This window comes from Acinonyx jubatus, chromosome C1 (genome assembly GCF_027475565.1).
Source record: "Acinonyx jubatus isolate Ajub_Pintada_27869175 chromosome C1, VMU_Ajub_asm_v1.0, whole genome shotgun sequence".
Classification (NCBI taxonomy): domain Eukaryota; kingdom Metazoa; phylum Chordata; class Mammalia; order Carnivora; family Felidae; genus Acinonyx; species Acinonyx jubatus.
Window position 1 is genome coordinate 8,578,617 of NC_069381.1, and position 19,292 is coordinate 8,597,908.

Genomic DNA, 19,292 nt, shown 5'->3' on the forward strand with positions numbered 1-19,292 from the left:
TTCTTGGTTTCCATCCTGTGCTCAAAGTCCACGTGAAGAATATTTTTATCAGAGGTGGTTAGATTAAAGGTCTTTCCCCACCTCTACTCCCGAACTGTCAATTCTCTTCTGGCCTCCCTCTTCTCTACGAAGAGCGAATTACTACTTTATTTCCCTCTTTTCCTAATTTCTGTACACGACCAAGACAATTTGACTTCTTTTTTTTAAGTTTATATATTTTGGCAGAGAGAGGGCATGGGCAGAGACAGAAGGAGAGAAAATGAATCCCAAGCAGGCTCCACACCATCCGTGCAGAGCCCAACATGGGGCTCCAGCTTAAGGACTACAAGATCATGACCTGAGCTGAAACCAAGAGTCTGGCGCTTAAGCGACTGAGCCACCCAGGCGCCCCGAAAATGTGACGCTTATAGGGCACCAAGAATGTCATGTGCTGCAGCGGTGCTGACCAGGCCTTCACCTTCAAGGAGCTTCCAGTCCGGGGACACAGACACAATCGCATACCAAGGCAAATTGTCTTGTGTTGTAATAGTCCTATACAAAATGCTGCTGGTGCAGAGCTTAATTAGTACCGGGCATGTGATCTCAGGGTTGAAGTGGCATTTTCGATGAGCCTTGAATGTGTAGAATGTTCCCAGGAGCACTGGCTAAATCGCATTACAGGAGGGCATGAAGTGAACATTTTGGCAGGGGAGGGGGGGCCCTGGTTGGAGGAATGTCGTAGAATCTGACATGCAGAATGAGGCCTATAGGGCGGGAAAACAGGTTCGAGCACAGTTCCCTGTTGTGGGTGAACCTAGTGCCTGGGACTCTCTGCTTTTCAGAAACGGACACAAGGAAACGGCATCCTCTCCAGTGCAGCCCTGCTCCGTCACCTTGGGCCTGAATTAGAGAAAGCTGGCGGCTACTTTTTAATTATGTGTTAGTACCCAAAAGGCACATAAATGTGCGGTTCGTCAGCAAATGTTTTTTCTTCACTTTGCTCACCATTTGGGGAGAGAAAAAGAGCTCATGAGTGAGGGAGGGGCAGAGAGAGAGGGGGACCAAGGATCTGAAGTGGGCTCCACGCTAACAACAGCGAGCCTGATATGGGGCTCCAACGCAAGAACCACGAGATCATGACCTGAGCTGAAGTCGGATGCTTAATCGACTGAGCCCCGCAGGTGCCCTGCTTTGCTCAGCTCTTAAACCCAAATGCTTTGCCCACTTTTCTTAAAGTGCAGTCACTCAGCTGTGCCAAGTAACTCTCTCAAAATGTATCAGAGAAAGTTTTGTTAGTGCCCTCATTTACAAATGTGCCTTGATTTTTTTTTTTTTTTTTTTTTTTTTTAGGCTCTGGGTATATATGTGCCTCCAAAAACAACAACAACAAAAAAAAAAACAAAAACAAAAACAAAAAACTACTGGGTGTACAAAATTGTCTATGAGGTACAAGTTACATTAGATGCAGCCAGAAAAAAAAAAAAAAACCCAGATGTTTGTAAGTTTTCTTTCTAATAAATAAGTGCCCTGAATATGAGCAAATCTGAAAAATAAATGCCCTTTCAGTCTCCTGGGGCATTTCCAGGGTCTGTGATAAGGCCGATGTGAGAGAGTAAACTGTGAACTGTGGTTTGTGCCGCACGCTCCACCAAAGAAAAATTTAAGGGTAAGAGGTGGGAGGGAATACAAGCAAGAATTTGTCCAAATCCACAGAATGCCACCAAGAGTGACCCTAATGTCAGCTGTGGACCCTGGGTGACAACAATGTGTCAGTGTAGGTTCATCAGCTGTCACAAAGGCTCCATTCTGGTGGGACACATTGATAACGGGGCTGGCTCTGCATGTGTGAGGGCAGGGGGCCTATGGGAAGCCTCTACACTTTCTGCTTCATTTTGCTGTGAACCTTAAATGGCTCCCCAAGATAAATTCTATTATGTTTAAAAGGAAGAAGAGAGAAACTGGGCATTCTCTCTGACAAAAGGTAAAATGGGTATCAGGCTGAATTCTCTTCCCAGGAAAAAGAAAGAAATCACCAACCCGAGCCTTCGGCTTCTGTCCGTGGTGCTGAAGTTTATTCATGATTCAAAACAGCTTTCAGTAATGGGTGAGCGTCTATCCTAAAATTTAATGCATGGGATGGGAGCGGAGGGGAAGCCACAATTAAACCACTTGGTCTACATTCAGCATAAAATGTGAGAAACGTTGACAAGAGGCTGCAGCTTGAATAGAGTGCTCATCACGGCTCAACTTGATGGCAATGAGATGGGACAAAGTTGAGTGAGAGACCCCAAAGGATGAGGGTCTCTCGAAGTCTGTGCAGGGCTTGGCCTGCCTTTTCCTCCCTGGCCATTATCTTCGGTACTACAAAGAGAACAGAGACAACGTTGGCTTGGTGATCTGGCCCTATTGGAAAAGTCAACCTCACAGGACTGTGCTCACTTCCCAGCAGCCCCCACTCCGGCCTGACAACCCTGAGTTTCATGAACTGGTACACAAATTGCTTGTTAGAAGCTATAAGTCAACCCTGGTCATTTTCACTTAATCCTTTGGGGTCTGACAATTCTGGGGAGGCACATGAACTGCCAATCAGCAGAACAAAGGTGACTTGGCTCCATGAACATTTTAAGTCCCCAGTGCTCATGGCAGTAACTTTTTTTTTCTTAGCATTTCCTTAGCAGCCTGTAGCTGAGGATGATGAATGATGTCATTGCCCCAAGTTGGGACACAAAATTTCCAAAAAGAAAGCTTCTACTCTGGTCTCTTTACTGCAGGAGGCATCCCCTGGTGGTGTTCTTTGACAAAGTTTGAGTCTCAGTGAAACCATAACCGCCTTCCTCCCCACCCCATTTCCACCCCCAGCTCCTCTTACCCGGAAGCTGTTGCAGCCCAATCCACTCTGAGCTCCAATCCTGTCCATCCTGCCTCCAAAGCAGCTGGACCTCCGCAGACTCCGAGGGGCAGCAAGCAGTGCCCTCAGCTTGCTTTTCAGGAGGGCAGATCTATCGGAGGAGTCCCAGGAGCCCCGCCCAAGGGCACCCCCATCTCTCTGGGCTGGGTTGACCTCCCCAGCCCAGGGAGGCACCTCAGGGAGGGGGCTAAGAGCTGCCCCAGCTTCCTCATTCTGCTCACTTAGTACTTGTGGGGGCACAACTTCATCTTCTAAAGGCATCTTGTCCTCCAAATGGTCCAGCAAATTCTTTACAAAAGGAACACACGGAGAAAGGGAGAGGTCTCAGTGACCGGCACAGTGTCACAAAGCCCCCTGGTCCCAGACTGTGGCCCCTGTCCCGGCCCTACCTTGAAATCCATCAGGTCTGCGTTGGACACAGAGCCATATACCGGGTTAGCTCCTGTTTGCCACAGGAGCTGACACGCCAGGAAGAGGAGGAAGCTCGCGGTGATGGTGGAGAAGGAGCCCATGATGGCGTCGGTCAAGGAGTGTTCTGGTGCTTGCTGCCTCTCTGTCCTCTCTTCTCCTTCTCTCAGCCTCCCTCCGCCTGTCTCCCAGCTGCCCTGCACCTCCTCTTTTTATAGCCCCCCAGCTCTCCAAGAGCGCAAGAGGGACGGAACCCTCCCCATTCTGTCACTTGCAGCGATAAAGCAGCTGAATGAGGGAACAGCAGAAGATGACCTTTTAAAGCTATCAGCCCAGCAGAGCCTGTCACTGCCCCCTCCACCTTGAGCAGCCCCAACAACCCCAGACCCTCAGCTGCAAGAGCCACATTCTTGTTGATTTGCCTCAAGAGGTTCCCACTTCAAAGGTGTGAGAAGAGCAAAAAAGAGTCTTTGGTTATCTCACAGTGATGCCTGGGGCTTCTTTCTCCTGGGCAACAGGACCCATGCAGGGAGGCAGAGGGTGACGGTTGGCCAGCGCCCAGCTCCCCGGGTAGGTTTTTCGGCTCAGCTGTCAGGGGCTCCAAATAAGGGCGGGAGAGGAGGAAGTGGCAGGCGGCCGGCAGCTCGGGACAAATTAGTCCAGATGCTCAAGCCGGCCTCACACCTGACTCATCAGCCGTGAGGGCAGACCTCTCCCTCCAACTGAGCTGCCCTCACTCCTGGCAGTCATTCTCGGCAGTCAGGTGAAGAGGGAGTTATTATTTAGAATATTAAGTCAGCCGGGAACCAAATGTGATGAACATCCCAAGAACTCAGCTCCCACACGTAAACACCAAGAAAACTTTTGGGAACGCAACCATCCCTCTGCCAAGCTCCTCCTTCCCCTCCACAGTGTTGAGGGAGGTGGGCACTTAGAGAGGCCAATGGTTTCATCCCTGTCACCTCAATGATTATAGCAGCTCAGACTCTGAGTTTGAAGTTTATAATGGCCCCAACACTCCCAGGAAAGCTCCTGTGGCGAGTTGGCTGGTGGAGTGATGGGGAGGTGAATGTGGCACCCAGCTTCCCTTAATGTCTTCCATGACCTTCCATGAGGCCAGGCGAGTGATGAGCCACTGAAGCCTCCATTTTCCTGACCCACCCCCCCCCCAAAGAAAATTAACAGGCAGCAAGTCCTCCCCCCCCTTTTTTTTCGAGATTTTAACTTTTTTAAAATGTTTATTTATTTATTTTTTAGAGAGAGAGAGAGCGAGTGACAGAGCATGAGCAGGGGAAGGGCAGATAGAGAGGGAGATAGAGAACCAAAGCAGACTCCAGGCTCTGAGCTGTCAGCCCAGAGCCCGACGCGGGGCTCGAACCCACAGACCGCGAGATCATGACCTGAGCCGAAATCAAGCTTAGTTGACTGAGCCACCCAGGCGCCCCTCAAGATTTTAAGTAATCTCCACACCCAACGTGGGGCTCGAACTCACAACCCCAAGAGCATGATTTGCACACTCTCCGAACAGCCAGCCAGGCTCCCCAAGGCTGCCCACATTTAATGAGCGCCCTCCGTTCACTAAGCACTGAACTCCATGTTAGCGTACTACTCAATGCAAGATGGACTTGGGGGGAAAACCCCAAATTTGAAGGGTTGAGAGACCTGTGCTAGAGCCCTGAGCAAACCAAGTTACACACATCGTCACAGCCTTATTTTCCCCATGCTCTACCCACCCCTCAGTGTTGCCATGAGGCTTAGATGAACTACCAATGTGTGCATTCTGCACATGCGTTCTCAAGTATGAAGTGCTATCTGTTTGAAAGATGGTGAGAACGGTTGCCCGTGTTGATCAGCTGCAACGTGCCCGACACCATGTGGAGAACTTTAGATGGATTATCTAATTTTCATCACAGCCCCCATGGGGTGGGTAATATTGTTCCCATTCACAGAGGGGCAGAACTAAGACAGAGGTTATGTCACTTGGCCAAGGTCACTGCCTAAGCGGCAAGGCCAGGGCTGGAACCCCAGGTCTGACACCAGCACCCATAATTCCTAATCCATTTCACAGGTGACCTCTGAGCAGCTCCTTTACCCTCCCCCTTCCTGGGCAGGGGGTGTCCTTGGCAAGTCCGTGAGCGTGCGCGTGTGTGGACTACCTCACGGAAAGGGTCATCCAAGCCCCGCGAATGGCCGACACACCCGATGTGTTTCGAGGGGCTCCCCGGAAGCCAGGAAATGCATGTGCCAAGCCCCCTCCCTGGCTGGTCAGGTAGAGAGGCTGTTCTGTGAGCGGGCAGGAAATCGGGGCAGTACGAGGCCAGAGGTCACAAGAGGTATCCAGGGTGATTTTATTCTAAGACAGAAGGAGAAAGGAGCGCTCTCCAGGAACCTTATCAGGGTCAGCTGAACTCAGCTTGAAATCCAGAGTGGGTGCAACCCTGAACAGGAAGTCTGGGGGCAAAACCCTCGTATCCTGATGAGTCCCTGGAATGTGCTCACAGCTTAATCGCTCGGTTGGCAGGGTTATTATTAGCAAAGAGGATTCAGTGAGCAGCCACACTAGGGGAACTGATGCTCCTTGCTGTGTGCGTCACACGGCTGATCCCCTGGAGATGCCCTTTCAGACAGGCCTTTGAGGCGGGCGGTGACTTCCGGAAGGGCCTTGTGGCAGGTAGTCCCTGCAATAGCTCGGCCCGAGGGCCTGTGCTGCTCCTCTGTCCTGAGCCACTTCTGAAGTCTGCAGGTGGCCCGAGGAGAGGTGGAAATGCCCTTCCAGGTTCCAGAAAGAGAATGTCAGAATTTTCTCGGCTCCTTGTATTAAAGTAACCTCTCCTCTTCCAGAGTGAAGCCTGAGCAGGGCCTCAGTGTCAGTTGTCGCATTTCTTCTAGTAGCCTCGGCTTTTTGTCCGGGTTGCGTTTGGTTTTTATTGCTGTTTATTTTGTGGAAGGGGGGTGGCAAGAAAGAGCATATTCAGTTTTGCTGCCCCGAGGACTTGACGTTGAACCAACTTACCACCTTCTGCACTGACAAGGCTTAGTGGAAACGGAGACCAGCCTCAGATTGTCTGATTACCCCAATCCTGGTGAAGCCTTCCATTTGCACCTGAGACAGAAAATGGCTTGATGTGAAGTTTCTCTTCTTTTCCATGCCCTGGCCCAATTTTGGGGGGTGTGCACACCGCCCGTGTGGAGGAGTTAATATTTGACGGCGTGTTTAGAAGCCAGCCTGGAGGAGTGAGGCAGAAGAAAAGCAAAGGCACAGAAAAGCAGATCCACCCCCCACCCCCACCTCTCCCACTAGCTAAAAAGTCAACAGCCTTTATTTCCTTATCACTGGAAAGAAGTTGTCTCAGTCACACAATGGAATGAGCATTGCAAATGGGTGGGAGGATCCAGAATTGGGGAGTCTCTAGCTTCTATCGCAGAGTCCCCATCTCAGGATTCTCCGCGGGGACGCTGTGGGCTGCTTCGGGGAGCCATGAGGTCCCAGGAATGTCACACATGGTCTGCAGCAGAAGCCCCAGTTGGAAGAAATTGGCAAGATCCTGCTGCACGTTTAGGGATGGTTGTTTCTGACTTTGAAAATGATGTTCGGGGCGCCTGGGTGGCTCAGTCGGTTAAGCGTCCGACTTCAGCTCAGGTCATGATCTCGCAGTCAGTGAGTTCGAGCCCCGCATCGGGCTCTGTGCTGACAGCTGGGAGCCTGGAGTCTGCTTCAGATTCTGTGTCTTCCTCTCTCTGCCCCTCTCCTGCTCACATTCTCTCTCTCTCTCTCTCTCTCTCTCTCTCTCTCTCTCTCAAAAATAAATAAACATTAAAAAAAATTAAAAAAAGAAAACATTCAGTCCCAATACTATCCTGACTTCTGTAACATCAACACTTGGGACCCAGCAAAGCCCATCCACTCTCTACTTAAATCCTTTCCAGCTTTGAAGACGTGGGTTAGGGCTCCTGGGCTCTATTTTCACCAGCACATCTTTCTGGAAAGATGACAGTAATGAGCATCTACGGAGAGATATAATCTGGCAGCTTCGTTGGACAATGAGGTTGATAATAGGGAAGTCAGGGAGGTGAATGCCATGGCTATAGCTACATGGGGGGGGTACATTTGAAAGGGTCAGGGTCACAGGTTAGGGAGGGCCATGTTTTTTTCATGTTTATTTATTTTTGAGAGAGGCAAGGAAGGGCAGAGAGAGGGGGACCGAGTATCTGAAGTAGGCTCTGCGCTCATAGCAGACAGCCTGACTCGGGGCTTCACCTCACAAACTTCAAGATCATGACCTGACCTTAAGTCTGATGCTTAACTGACTGAGCCACCCAGGCGCCCCAGGGAAGGCAGGTTTTAAAGGGCATCTATAGGGGCGCCTGGGTGGTTCATTTGGTTTCGATTAAGCGTCTGACTTTGGCTCAGGTCATGATCTCACGGTTAGTTGGAGTCCCGCATCGGGCTCGCTGCTGTCAGCACAGAGCCCGCTTCGGATCCCCCGTTCCCCTCTCTCTCTGCCGAACCCCACTCTTGCATGCTTTCTCTATCTCTCTCTCAAAAATAAACATTTAAAAAAATTTTAAGGGCATCTATAGACAGGGCGTGTTTGCATTGCTCCCCACAAACACCAAACACGAGGGGAACTCAACGAGAGGTCCCGCCATTGAGTACACGGCTACCCACCCCCATCCTCCCGCTGTCACATTTGGTTCCTTTGCTGTTCTCTCTGTGGTCCTCTTTCTCAGACTTTTGCCTGCGGAGAAGACCCGAGTAACACACGTATTGTAGGTACAGACCCCACCCACCTGAGCCCTACATAAGGAGAAGCCAGGCTCACTGGGAAGAACCCTGAAGCGTTGGCTGGATTTGGGGAGTGGGTGTTCTGGGAAAAGCCCGCCTTCATCACCTGAGCAGAGGGGACAGGTCACCAGCGGACAGAGGCAGTTCACCAAATGCGGAGCCGAATGATGCCATCAGGAGGGCAATTTTACTCCCACCAGCAAACCGGCTTCACGGACTTGGGAGGGACGGGGTGATGCAGTGGTTAGGGACCTGGGTGCTGGACCTGAACCCTGGCTCTGCCACTTGCTAACTGCATGATCTTGAGCAAGTCACATCACCTCTCTGTGCCTTAGTTTCCCCCTCTGTTAAAATGAGGGTTAGTAAGAGCTCTTCAGAGGTTTGTTGCAAGGACTATAGGAGTTAACGAGACAGTAGCTGGTGCCTGATGAGGGCTTTGTGAAAGTTAACTACGCTGAGTATTCATTGCACTCCCCGGGTGGGAAACACCAGGTAAAGGTGGCTCACAGTTTTATTAGAAAGTAACTCGCTCCTCAACCTCATGTTAAAAACCTTAATTGATGTCATCGGCTGTCCAGAACCTTTGGCTCACACTGGGCTGACATGAGAAACGACACAGAGACCTACCACTTGTGGTTCCCCTCGGTGGAAGCGACATTAGCTGAGAACAGCAGGAAGGTCAGGAGAGTGAAGTTCAAGGCCAGGAGCGCGGGGAGAGGGCACAGGCTCAAGAGTCACTTGGCTCTCCACTCAGTGGGAGAGCTCAGAGCATCCGTGGCCACATGCGGCCAGGTAGGGGGGGCTTCGGTTTTCTGGGTCTCAGTTTTCTCATCCATCAAACAGGGATAAGAATAGTCCTGTCCCTTCTGCGGAGCTAGCATCCTAAAAGGCATTCTGGGCAAGGGGACCGCAGGAGCTGAGGCCTGGGAGCCTGAAAGCAAAGGAGTGTGGCCCGGGATGCTCGAGAGGCAGGGCGCTTGGGAAGGGGGGACCGTGGGGTACAGGGCAGCGTACCAACAGGACTCCCTGCTGAATAAGACAACACAGTACGACTCTGGTGGTTGTTTCCTTTTCGGCCCTAGAAATGAGAGGTTTCTCTCTCTGAGGCAGAGAGGAAGTAAAGATGTGGAGCCCCCGGAAAAGGGGCACCCTAAATGCTGGGCCTTTTGTCAGACGCTTCTAAACCTGGGATGGGGAAATGAAAATGCTATTGAACTCAGGGCTTTAAAGGAAACAATCACCAGGGAGAACGTCTCCGACGGCAGAATTCCAGACAGAGGGAAAGCTAGTGAGGAAACACTGACCCACACTCCCGTGTTGCATGAACGTCTCGGGGCCCATCTGCACTCCCAGGGAGAAGCTGCCAGCTTTGAAAAGCAGTTTCTGCAAAGTGTCTTGAGTGCTTGAGGTATTTGTAGACATTTCAGAACAAGAAAAACCCTTCAAGAGAAGCAGGGCACCCCTACTCCTACCTGACCAGCTCTGATGCCTTCTCCCCACCCCACCACTAGGACACTTTTAGAACCTTCAGGAAAACAAAGGCTTTGGGTTTTGTGGTGTGTGGGTTTGTTTGTTTGTTTTTAATGATGTATTTCTTCTAATGCACTAAGACGAATCAGTTTCTTTTCTTTAACATTTTTTAAGTTTATTTATTTATTTTGAGAGAGAGAGAGAGAGAGAGAGAGAGAGAAAAGGAGGAGCAGAGAGAGAGAGAGAGAGCGAGAATTCCAAGCAGGCTCTGCACTATAAACGCAGAGCCCAACAACGGAGCTTGAACTCACGAACCGTGAGATCATGACCCAAGCTGAAACCAAGATCCGGAAGGAAGCTCGACCAACTGAGCCACCCAGGCGCCCCAGGACAAATCAGTTGCGAAAGAAGAAGATAAAATGTTGACTTTATTTCACCGTGGAAAATGGGTGCTCGGAGATAAGAATCATCTTATATAAAACAATCACAATAAATAAATAAATAAAAATAAATAAATAAGAATTGCTTCAAAGGGGCTCAGGGAGTTGATGAAGAATCAGACGCAGATGTCTGCATCAGCACTTCCTCTTAATGCCTTCTCAGCACTGTGTGGGGGGGAGAAAGGGTGATGACGGCGTCAGGTGGGAAACTGAGGCAGGATCTGAGCTTCCCCACACTGGGTGTGATCCCTGCCACCACCCCCCCCCCCATCCTCGGCTGATCTGGGTGTTTGAGGCTTTAGAATAATCCACTCTCTGGACCTCAGTCTCCTCATCTGTAAACTGGCAATTATTGCTGCCCTGGTGATCCCGTCCTCTGCCTTTGAGGTTATAGACAGGCTGGGGGAAACCAGGAGGAAAACGTTTAGGACTCTTTCTGCTCCAAGGAGATGCAGCCAGAGAATGACTGGATTCCATCGTAAGGCGACTCTGCCCCTTTTGGCCAGAGAGGCAAGAGAAGGTGGTAGGGACTCGTGGACATAGTAATGAATGATGTCCACATTTAATATTTCCAGAAAAGCGCCCCTTGGCCCTAAGCACTGTCAGCAAGAGAGAGTAAAACCCAAGTGTCTTTTTCTCAGAATTGGTTCCCAGAGACAATAAACCCAGAAGTGGTTCCGATGGTGGGACCCATAGGAGTGGGGCAGGGGGATCAAGCTGGCAGGGAGGGGGCTTACCATTGCAGCCCAGGCCACTGAGGGAGCCAATCCGGTCCAGCCTCCGGCCAAAGCACCTTGAATCACGCATCATCTTGGAACTGCCTAGTCGTCTCAGGGCCCGGAGGACATTGTCACGGGGCGCAAGGACCCGCGCAGGGGGTTCCTCCTGGGCCTCCCAGGATTCTGCGGGGCTGTGGCCCTGCTGGAGGGGTCCCAGGGCCATCTGGGCTTCCTGCAGCTCTGAAACTGTGTCCCGCAGACCGTCCAGCAGCTCCTGCAATGCGTGGGGACAGCCCCAGCCTCAGCAACCCGCACCTGGCCAAACCGCCCTAGACGGAGCTGAGATGAACCAACCACCTTAGGTAGGGGTCCTGGCACCCAATCCGGTTGCTTTCTAATCCCTTATCACTAATTCGCTAGAGGGGCTGAGGACCTTTTGGGACAATAGCTCAGGACCCGTTCAACTGCCGCTAGCCACAGCAGCCTTTTCGCAGGCTGAAGCTCTCTCACCTGTATTGCGGACGCTTCCGAGGCGGGGCCGGGGCCGCCCAGCGGGTGGGAGCGACCTCCTAGTGGCGACAGGCGCAAGAACAGGAGGAGCAGGAGGGCCCGGAGCAGCGCCGTCTTGGGGTCCATGTCACCGGAGAGAGAGATCGTTGCCGCTGCCGCTGCGCTGTGGTCCGGGTCACGTCTCACCTCCTAGAGGCCGGCGGACGCTCTCCCGGATCCTGGGACAACCTCGGCCTTTTATCCCGGGCCTGGGGTTATCTCTGATTTATCGGCCGCATTCCGGCACGCTGAGCTCAGGGCGGGGGAATGTACCCCTCCGCGCCTGCGACCATACTCGCTGGGGGTGGATGCTGGGGAGAGCAGGCCTTGTATAGCAATGGGCCCGGCCGGGGGGCGGGAGCGCGCGGGGGACACCAACAGGTCCTTCGCCTCGCGCTGCCTCCTTTCCTGCAAAACTCCCAGGGCCTCTCCTCCCCACCCCCAACCATTCTCGGAGAGGGCAGACACAACTCCAGCGTTCCGAGGCCCCACGACGCAAGTGCGGGGCGCACGGGGTGACTCAGCCAGAACAGTCCCAGCCAACCCCCCGCAACCGGAGCGCGTCTTCCCTCCCCTCGCCTGCCTGTAACACGGCACGGGCTCGGCTCTCTGCACCCTGCGCCGCTGCAGGTCTTCGGGGCACCCTGACCGCTGTCCGTGGTTCTGATGGTTCTGAGCAAACTCAACCAAGAGGTCTCGCTCTCCTCAACCCAGGTCTGGCCGGAAAGACAAGCATGCAGCAGGGACCTTTGAGACACCTCCCCACCCTCTCACAACTGCCTGCACTAGGATGCTAATTCTCCAGTATCATCTGATTAAAAGCCTGGGTATGACAAGGAACTTCTGGAATGCTGACCCTGCTTCCATCCCTTAAACGGTAGAACTGATTTGGCTGGAATTTTGAGAGGCAAGGCCCAGAGATGAAGTCACCCAGGAATGCCTTCTATCAAACCTCCTCCAGGTGCCAACACTTCCTCTCCCCCACCCAGCCAACACGTGACGGAAAAAAGCAAGGATGACTGGAAGATGGTTATCTATTTGGTGGGACACTACAGGTATGAGGAGTGCCCCTCTCCAGTGCCTCCCTCATCTGACCATCCGTGACCTAATTCCCATTAGCAGATGGTCTGGACCTCCCATCTGTGATTGCCAATGAGGCTGCAAGGAAAAATGGCCCTGGGAAGAGACACAGCAGATTAACCACCCCCCCCAAAGCATACATGACTGATGTCACCACCCCGTCCAGATGCCTTGTGTTGACAAGCAGCACGATGAGAGAATGGGGTATGGGTGATGGAGAAAAGGCAGCAAGGGGCAGAAGCAGTGACCTCTAAACAAATCTTACCTTCAAAAAATAGCATCTGCCAGATATGTGAGAAAAATACTGTTTATTGTTTTTCATTTTTTAAATGAGGGAACAGGGGCACCTGGGTGGATCAGTCGGTTAAGCATCCGACTTGATTCGGTTCAGGTCATGATCTCACAGTTTGTGGGTTCGAGCCCCGCGTCAGGCTCTACTCTGAATCCCTGCTTGGGATTCTCTCTCTCTCTCTCTCTCTCTCTCTCTCTGCCTCTCCCCTGTTTGTGCTCTATAAACAAACAAACAAACATACTTATTTTTTAAAAAGTGAGGAAACAGAGCTCAGAGGAATTAATATGCTTTCTTAGTTAATGACTAGGAAAGCTTGGGTTCCAACCCAGGCAGTCTGATTCCAGACCTGACCCTCTTAATCACCGCCAGGGTAATTGCAAGGGGTTTCTACTAAAAGAAAAAGTAGATTAATTCATTATCATTTCCAAAGGTAGAGAAAGCTGTGCCATGAGGGATGTGTAAGTTGGTGGCTGTGTGCAAGAAAAAGGATGTAAAGTGTGGCTAAGATGACCATTTTACAGATGAAGATGGGGGGACAAGGGGTAAGAGCTCCATAAAGATGCCAGTCCTGGGAAGATTCTGGGGGCCGGAGTGCGTGTGTGTGTGTGTGTGTGTGTGTACATACACCACAGGAAGAATATCCAGAGATTAAGTGAAAGTGAAAGAGAAAACAAAATCCAGTCAAGTGGCAGAGCTGAGTCAGAGGGTCAGAGGCTGCTGAGAATGTAGAGTCCCTCATGCTGACGTTAGAAGTAAAGAGTTGGGGGGGCGCCTGGGTGGCTCAGTCGGTTAAGCGTCCGACTTCAGCTCAGGTCATGATCTCACGGTCCGTGAGTTTGAGCCCCGCGTCGGGCTCTGTGCTGACAGCTCAGAGCCTGGAGCCTGTTTCGGATTCCGTGTCTCCCTCTCTCTCTGACCCTCCCCCATTCATGCTCTGTCTCTCTCTGTCTCAAAAATAAATAAACGTTAAAAAAAAAAAAGAAGAGTTGGAAGCAAGACAGAGTCCATCAACCAGCATCTATCAAGAAATGACCCGGGGCGCCTGGGTGGCTCAGTCGGTTAAGCATCCGACTTCAGCTCAGGTCATGATCTCTCAGTTCATGAGTTCGAGCCCCGTGTCGGGCTCTGTGCTGGCAGCTCAGGGCCTGGAGCCTGCTTCAGATTCTGTGTCTCCCTCTCTCTCTGCCCCTCCCCCACTTGTACTCTGTCTCTGTCTCTCTCTCTCTCAAAAATAAATAAAACGTTAAAAAAAAAAGAAATGACCCTGCATGTAACCTGAGCCTCACTTTGCTCTTCTGCAAAATGGACACATACTCCCTCCTTTCAAGGACTACAAGAGAGAAAATGAAGTCTGTGAAAAGCCCAGGGCATCATGGGAAGAGACAAAGAATTAGGAATACAATTTCCCTGAAGGAGATAGTGATCTCACTGGGAGAAGAGTCAGGCCAGGGAAACAATTAAGTGCTAAGCACTCTGACAGAGCCTCCACCTGCCCCGGGGTGGGCCGGGGAGATTGTAGAGAAGATTTTAGGGAAGACACAGGACTGGATACATCCTTCAGGACCTTCTGTCCAGTGAAGAACAATGTATTATCAATCAGCTGTCACACCAGATCATCCCCACGAACACTTATGAGCACCCCCTGTGTGCCACACATCTTCCACTCCTATTAAGTGGAGCTTGTACCACTATGTCACAGCATTACTGTACAAGGGTTAAATGAGATGGTATATGTCGTAGACTGCACAATTTTCCCCAAAGATGTCCATGTCCCAGTCTCTAGAAACTGTGAATATATTGCTTAATATGGCAAAGGGGGCTTTGTCTATGTGATTAAAGATCTGGAGGTAGAAAGATTATCCTGGATTATGGGGGGGGGGGGCTAATATAATCACAAGGGTCTTTATAAGAGGGAAGCAGGAGGATCAGGGTCAGAGAGAGAAAAATGGAAGGATGGAAATGGAGATCAGGTATGAGAGAAGATTCTACACTACTGGCATCTTTGAAGATGGAGGAAGAAGCCATGAGCGCAATTGGCCTCTAGAAGCAAGAAAAAGCAAAGAAATGGATTCTTCCCTAGAGCTTCCAGAAGGAACACAGGCCTGCCTGCCAGCACCTTGAGTTTAGCCCATTGAAACATACTTCAGGCTTCTGATCTCCAGAACTGTAGGGAAATAAATTTGTTATTTTAAGGCACTAAGTTCGCAGCAATTTGTTTCAATGGTAACGTGCAATTAACCCAGTATACGCAAAATGCCGAGCATAGTGCCTGGTACTTAATAAGCCTTCCGTAAAGGTGGTTGTGGCGGCAATGTTGGTTCTTAGCAGTGTCAAACCTTGGGTGCTAGGTGCTGGCTACAGAGAAAGAAAGAAGCCCCTTAATTCATTCAACAAGCCTTTGTTGAACGCGTGGGGTCTCTGTGGTCTGGAGCCCGGACTCTGAAATCAGACTGCCTAGATCCAACAACACCTCAACCTTTTGCTACTTATGGGATCTCAGGCAAGTTACCGCGCATCTCTTCATCTTTTCTCATGTCTGTGTTACATGGTTGTCATGAGGAGGGATGAGACTGTGCAGGCAAAACTAAGCTTTCTGCTAGGAAGTGGGAACACAGAATGAACAAGACAGGCTCTGCTCTTGGGGAACGCACAGTGCAGGGAGAAAGATGCAGTCACAGACTCCCCAGGGTGGTGTGGCCACCGACACTGGAGAGTCCTGGGTGTGCTCTGTAAGCACAGCAGGAAGACTCAGTCGAAGGGGGAGCTTCCCGAAGAAGTTATTACTGAGCTAAGGCTTTGAAGGATAAGAAAGAATTATCCACGGGGATGCCTGGGTGGCTCAGTCGGTTAAGAGTCCGACTTCAGCTCAGGTCATGATCCCGCGGTTTGTGGGTTCGAGCCCCGCATCGGGCTCTGTGCTGACAGCTTGGAGCCTGGATCCCGCTTCAGATTCTATGTCTCCCTCTCTCTCTCTCTCTCTGCCCCTCTCCTGCTCATGCTCTGTCTCTCTCTCTCTCTGTCTCAAAAAATAAATAAAAACATTAAAAAACAAAAGAAAGAATTATCCATTAGAAGGAAGATGAGGAGGGCATTCTGGGCAGAGCTGAGGGCTGCTTAACTGATCAACTGCCACCTCTAGTCTCTTAGTGTGGGCTGCCTTATAGCAAAATACCATAGACTGGGTGGTTTATAAGCAACAGAAATGTATTTCTCATGATTCTAGAAGTTGGAAAGTCCAAGATCAAGACTGGTAGATTCCATGTTGGGTGAGAGCCCTCTTACTGGTTCGTAAGCACTGTCTTTGCCCTATAACCTCAACTGGCAGAAGGGACAAAGGAGCTCTCTGGAGTCTCTTTTAAAAGGGCAGTAATCCCATTGTGAGGGCTCCACCCCCATGACCTAATCACCTTCCAAAGGTCCCACCTCCTAACCCCCTCACATTGGGGAAATAGGTTTCAACAAATGAATTTGTCGGGGGGGTGGGGGGGACACAGACACTCAATCTATAGCATCTAGGCTCTTGTCAGAAGGGAGAAGACGCAGACAAGGAAAGGTTTGGGGTAAATGTGCTGACCTACTTCTCCTTAGCTCCCCTCTGACTCTGACCTCCAGCCCTGGGCAGCCAGAAAGGGCAGCACAGTGAGAGCACCGACCTCCGGGGAAAGGGGAAGGAGGAAGCAAGGCACACTGTCCAGGGGGTCCACAGGTGGTAAGTCTCTGCCTGCTGTTGTCTCATGGTGTGGCTTTTATGCCCGTCATTCCTCTGCTCTGGGACTCTGTTCCCCCTTGTGTAGAATGAAGGAATGAAATGAAGATTTCTCACAGGTGCAAAAGCCCTGTGAGAGTCAGCTGCCCCTCGTTCATGGTTAGGTCTGCTCACCGGCTCCCAGCCCCTGCTAGTATCTGCATCTTCTGTGACTCTTTACGCTTTCTCCAAAGGCCAGAAAATATCTGCAGAAGAGCCATCAGATCCTTCACAGCTGTGGCATCAATGCAGGTGTGCGTGCATGTGTGTGTGTGTGTGTGTGTGTGTGTTGGGGGTGCTTTGGAAACCAGCATATGAGTTCATGAGTGTGCAGCTCTTCTTTGCTGTGAAGTGAATCTCTAAACTGATGGTTATCAGAGGGAAGGCTGAGATCAGTATCCTGGAAAAAAGTAGCTCTTAATTCTTCCCATCCCGTGTCCAGCCTCACCAGCAGCATCTGAGCGTAATTTCTATCTCTATAGAAATTACATTTCTCATTTCTATAACCTCATAAGGGAAAAGAATTCTGAAAGGGTCGCCTTATCCTTCCCACCACCTCCAGGAAGGACTGCACCATATTGTCCCTCTGGCTGACACCCTGGTGAGATCATTAGAGCTCCTGGACCCAGAAATGCCCAAAGTTAATCTACTTCAGCCTTTGCAGTTATAGGAGCCAGTAAATCTGCCCCCCCCACCTTTGTGCCTAGACCAATTTAAGTTCGATTTCTGTCACTTCCGCCCCAAATCTTCCTGACCCAGTCCCCAAAAGAAACCGCACACCTTTTTCTTAGAAAAGTTTCTTGAGAACAAGGTATCACAGCCCTTAGTAACAGCCCAAAGTCTGGAGCCTTTGCAGACAAAGTTGCTGGACACTGTCTAATTTTTTTTTTTCTGCTTTACTGCAGAACTTTATTTTCCTCACGCGATGATGTAGTGCTGGGGCCTAATGCTCTCACATGACAGTAGAACACCAAAATTTGTCATCTCTTGAAGAATTGAGAATTGCGTACAAAAACCTTACATAAATTAAAAGGAGGAATAAATGTACAGGTGTAAATGCAAACCATTTTTCAACTCAGCGCAAGTAACACCCCACGGCATTCTGGCAGGAAAACATCAGTTAAGAAAGCAAAGTGGAGGTGTGCCTGGGGGGCTCAGTCGGTTAAGCATCTGACTCTTGATCTCGGCTCAGGTCACGATCTCACAGCTTGTGAGATCGAGCCCCGCATTGGGTTTTGTGCTGTCAGACCGGAGCCTGCTTGGGATTCTCTTTCTCTCTCAATCTCTCTTTCTCTGTCCATGCCCTGCTTGTGTGCTCTCTCTCTCTCTCTCTCTCTCTCAAAATAAATAAATAAACTTTAAAAAAAAGAAAGAAAGAAAGTAGACAGGGGGCACCTGGCTAGCTCAGACAGTGGAGCATATGACACTAGACCTCGGGGTTGTGAGTTCAAGGCCCATATTGGCTGAAAGGATTACTTAAAAATAAAATCTAAAAAAAAAAAAAAAAAAAAAAGAGGGGCATCTGGGTGGCTCAGTTGGTTGAATGTCTGACTTCAGCCCAGGTCATGACCTCGTGTTTCATGAGTTCAAGCTCCACGATGGGCTCTGTGCTGACAGCTCAGAGCCTGGAGCCTGCTTCGGATTCTGTGTCTCCCTCTCTCTGCCCCTCCCCACCCCCTCAAAAATAAATAAACATTAAAAAAAATTTTTTTTAAGAAAGAAAAGGAAGTGGGTCCTAAGGCTCAGACTCTCCCAGCCGCATCGGACCAGCAAGACAGAAATGACAACCAGAAAAGTGGTGGCCCCACCAGGCAGCACCGTGTCAGCGAAGAGGTCCTTCCGGATGTCAGTGTCATGACAACTTCGTGATGGAGTTGAAGGTGGTCTCCAGGATTCCCCAGGAGGGAGGGCTGAAAGGGCGCCTTGGGGCAGGGCTGATGGTGATCCCCACCTGTGGGCAGCTTTTCTCCAGGGAGGAGGATGACAGGCTGCTGGCCAGCTCCTGCTCCAAGTCCAAGGTGACATAGCACATCATCTCTGTGATGTCATACATGATTTCCCACTCGGCCACTGTGCTAAAGCTGTAGCCATGCTCCAAGAGGACGTTCATGAAGTAATTCATCATGTCTTGGGCAGCCAGGTCCGGACGCAGGGTGGCCTGGGCAGGTGTGCAGTGTGGGTGACCCCATCTCCAGAGCCCAAGACAGTACCAGTGGTGCAGCCAAAGATCTACAGGGACAGCACGGCCTGGATGGCCACAACCACAGCAGAAGTGTTGACAGTCTCGAACAAGCATGGGCCAGACAAAGGAACAGCCAGTGCAGAGGCCCTACAATGAATCTGGCACATCGGAGAATGGCTAACAGGCCAGCACGGGGAGTGGAGGGAGTGATCAGAAATGGGCTCAGAGACAGGGCACCTGGGGGGCTCAGTCAGTTAAGTATCTGACTCTTGATTTCGGTTCAGGTCATGATCTCACAGTCATGAGACTGAGACCCACGTCAGGCTCTGCACTGACAGGGTGGAGCCTGCTTGGGATTCCCTCTCTCTCCCTCTCTCTGTGCCCTTCCCCCACTTGTGTGTTCTCTCTCAAAATACATGGATAGACTTTAGAAGAAGAAGGAGGAGGAGGAGGAGGAGGAGAAAGAAATGGGCTCAGAGAGGTAGTGATGTTTCCACAGTGCACAGCCTTCTGGTTAAGACCTTGGCTAACCTTAGCTCGAGTGAGATGGGGGCCATCGGAGGGTTTCAGGTCAGAGAGGACGTGCTCTGCCTCACTCTAAGTGTGGCCCTGCCTGTTCCGGGGAGCTGACCCCAAACACCTCCTTTTCTGCTTCTCCTCATCAGGCTGGGACCCTGGGGCTCCTCCTCCAAGCTGCTAAGTTTGAAGCACTCCTACGGGCCCCCTGCGTTACC

General features: G+C 50.9%; 2 protein-coding genes and 1 pseudogene across 2 annotated transcripts; all 3 read right to left on the reverse strand.

Annotated features, from left to right (window-relative positions):
- Window positions 1–2,029: 2,029 nt before the first annotated feature.
- NPPA (natriuretic peptide A) lies at window positions 2,030–3,519 on the reverse strand. Its single transcript, XM_015068760.3, has 3 exons — window positions 3,277–3,519; window positions 2,849–3,175; window positions 2,030–2,340 (listed from the first exon to the last, which is right to left on the reverse strand). Exons 1-3 carry the CDS (start codon window positions 3,397–3,399, stop codon window positions 2,329–2,331), a joined length of 462 nt encoding a protein of 153 aa, XP_014924246.1. The 5' UTR covers window positions 3,400–3,519; the 3' UTR covers window positions 2,030–2,328.
- Window positions 3,520–9,961: 6,442 nt separating this feature from the next.
- NPPB (natriuretic peptide B) lies at window positions 9,962–11,594 on the reverse strand. Its single transcript, XM_015068765.3, has 3 exons — window positions 11,221–11,594; window positions 10,729–10,984; window positions 9,962–10,156 (listed from the first exon to the last, which is right to left on the reverse strand). The coding sequence occupies exons 1-3, from the start codon at window positions 11,344–11,346 to the stop codon at window positions 10,140–10,142; spliced, it is 399 nt and encodes a 132-aa protein (XP_014924251.1). The 5' UTR covers window positions 11,347–11,594; the 3' UTR covers window positions 9,962–10,139.
- Window positions 11,595–17,294: 5,700 nt separating this feature from the next.
- Window positions 17,295–18,725, reverse strand: LOC113599157 (actin, cytoplasmic 2-like; annotated as a pseudogene).
- Window positions 18,726–19,292: the final 567 nt, after the last annotated feature.

What these genes read in the sequence shown, in the direction of transcription:
- NPPA (XM_015068760.3), bottom strand. Translation starts at nt 3,399, where the DNA reads ATGGGCTCCTTCTCCACCATCACCGCGAGCTTCCTCCTCTTCCTGGCG. An exon ending in CAGACCTGATGGATTTCAAG is followed by an intron (nt 3,176 to 3,276) that starts GTAGGGCCGGGA and finishes CCTTTTGTAAAG; the next exon opens with AATTTGCTGGACCATTTGGA.
- NPPB (XM_015068765.3), bottom strand. Translation starts at nt 11,346, where the DNA reads ATGGACCCCAAGACGGCGCTGCTCCGGGCCCTCCTGCTCCTCCTGTTC. An exon ending in CGGAAGCGTCCGCAATACAG is followed by an intron (nt 10,985 to 11,220) that starts GTGAGAGAGCTT and finishes CACGCATTGCAG; the next exon opens with GAGCTGCTGGACGGTCTGCG.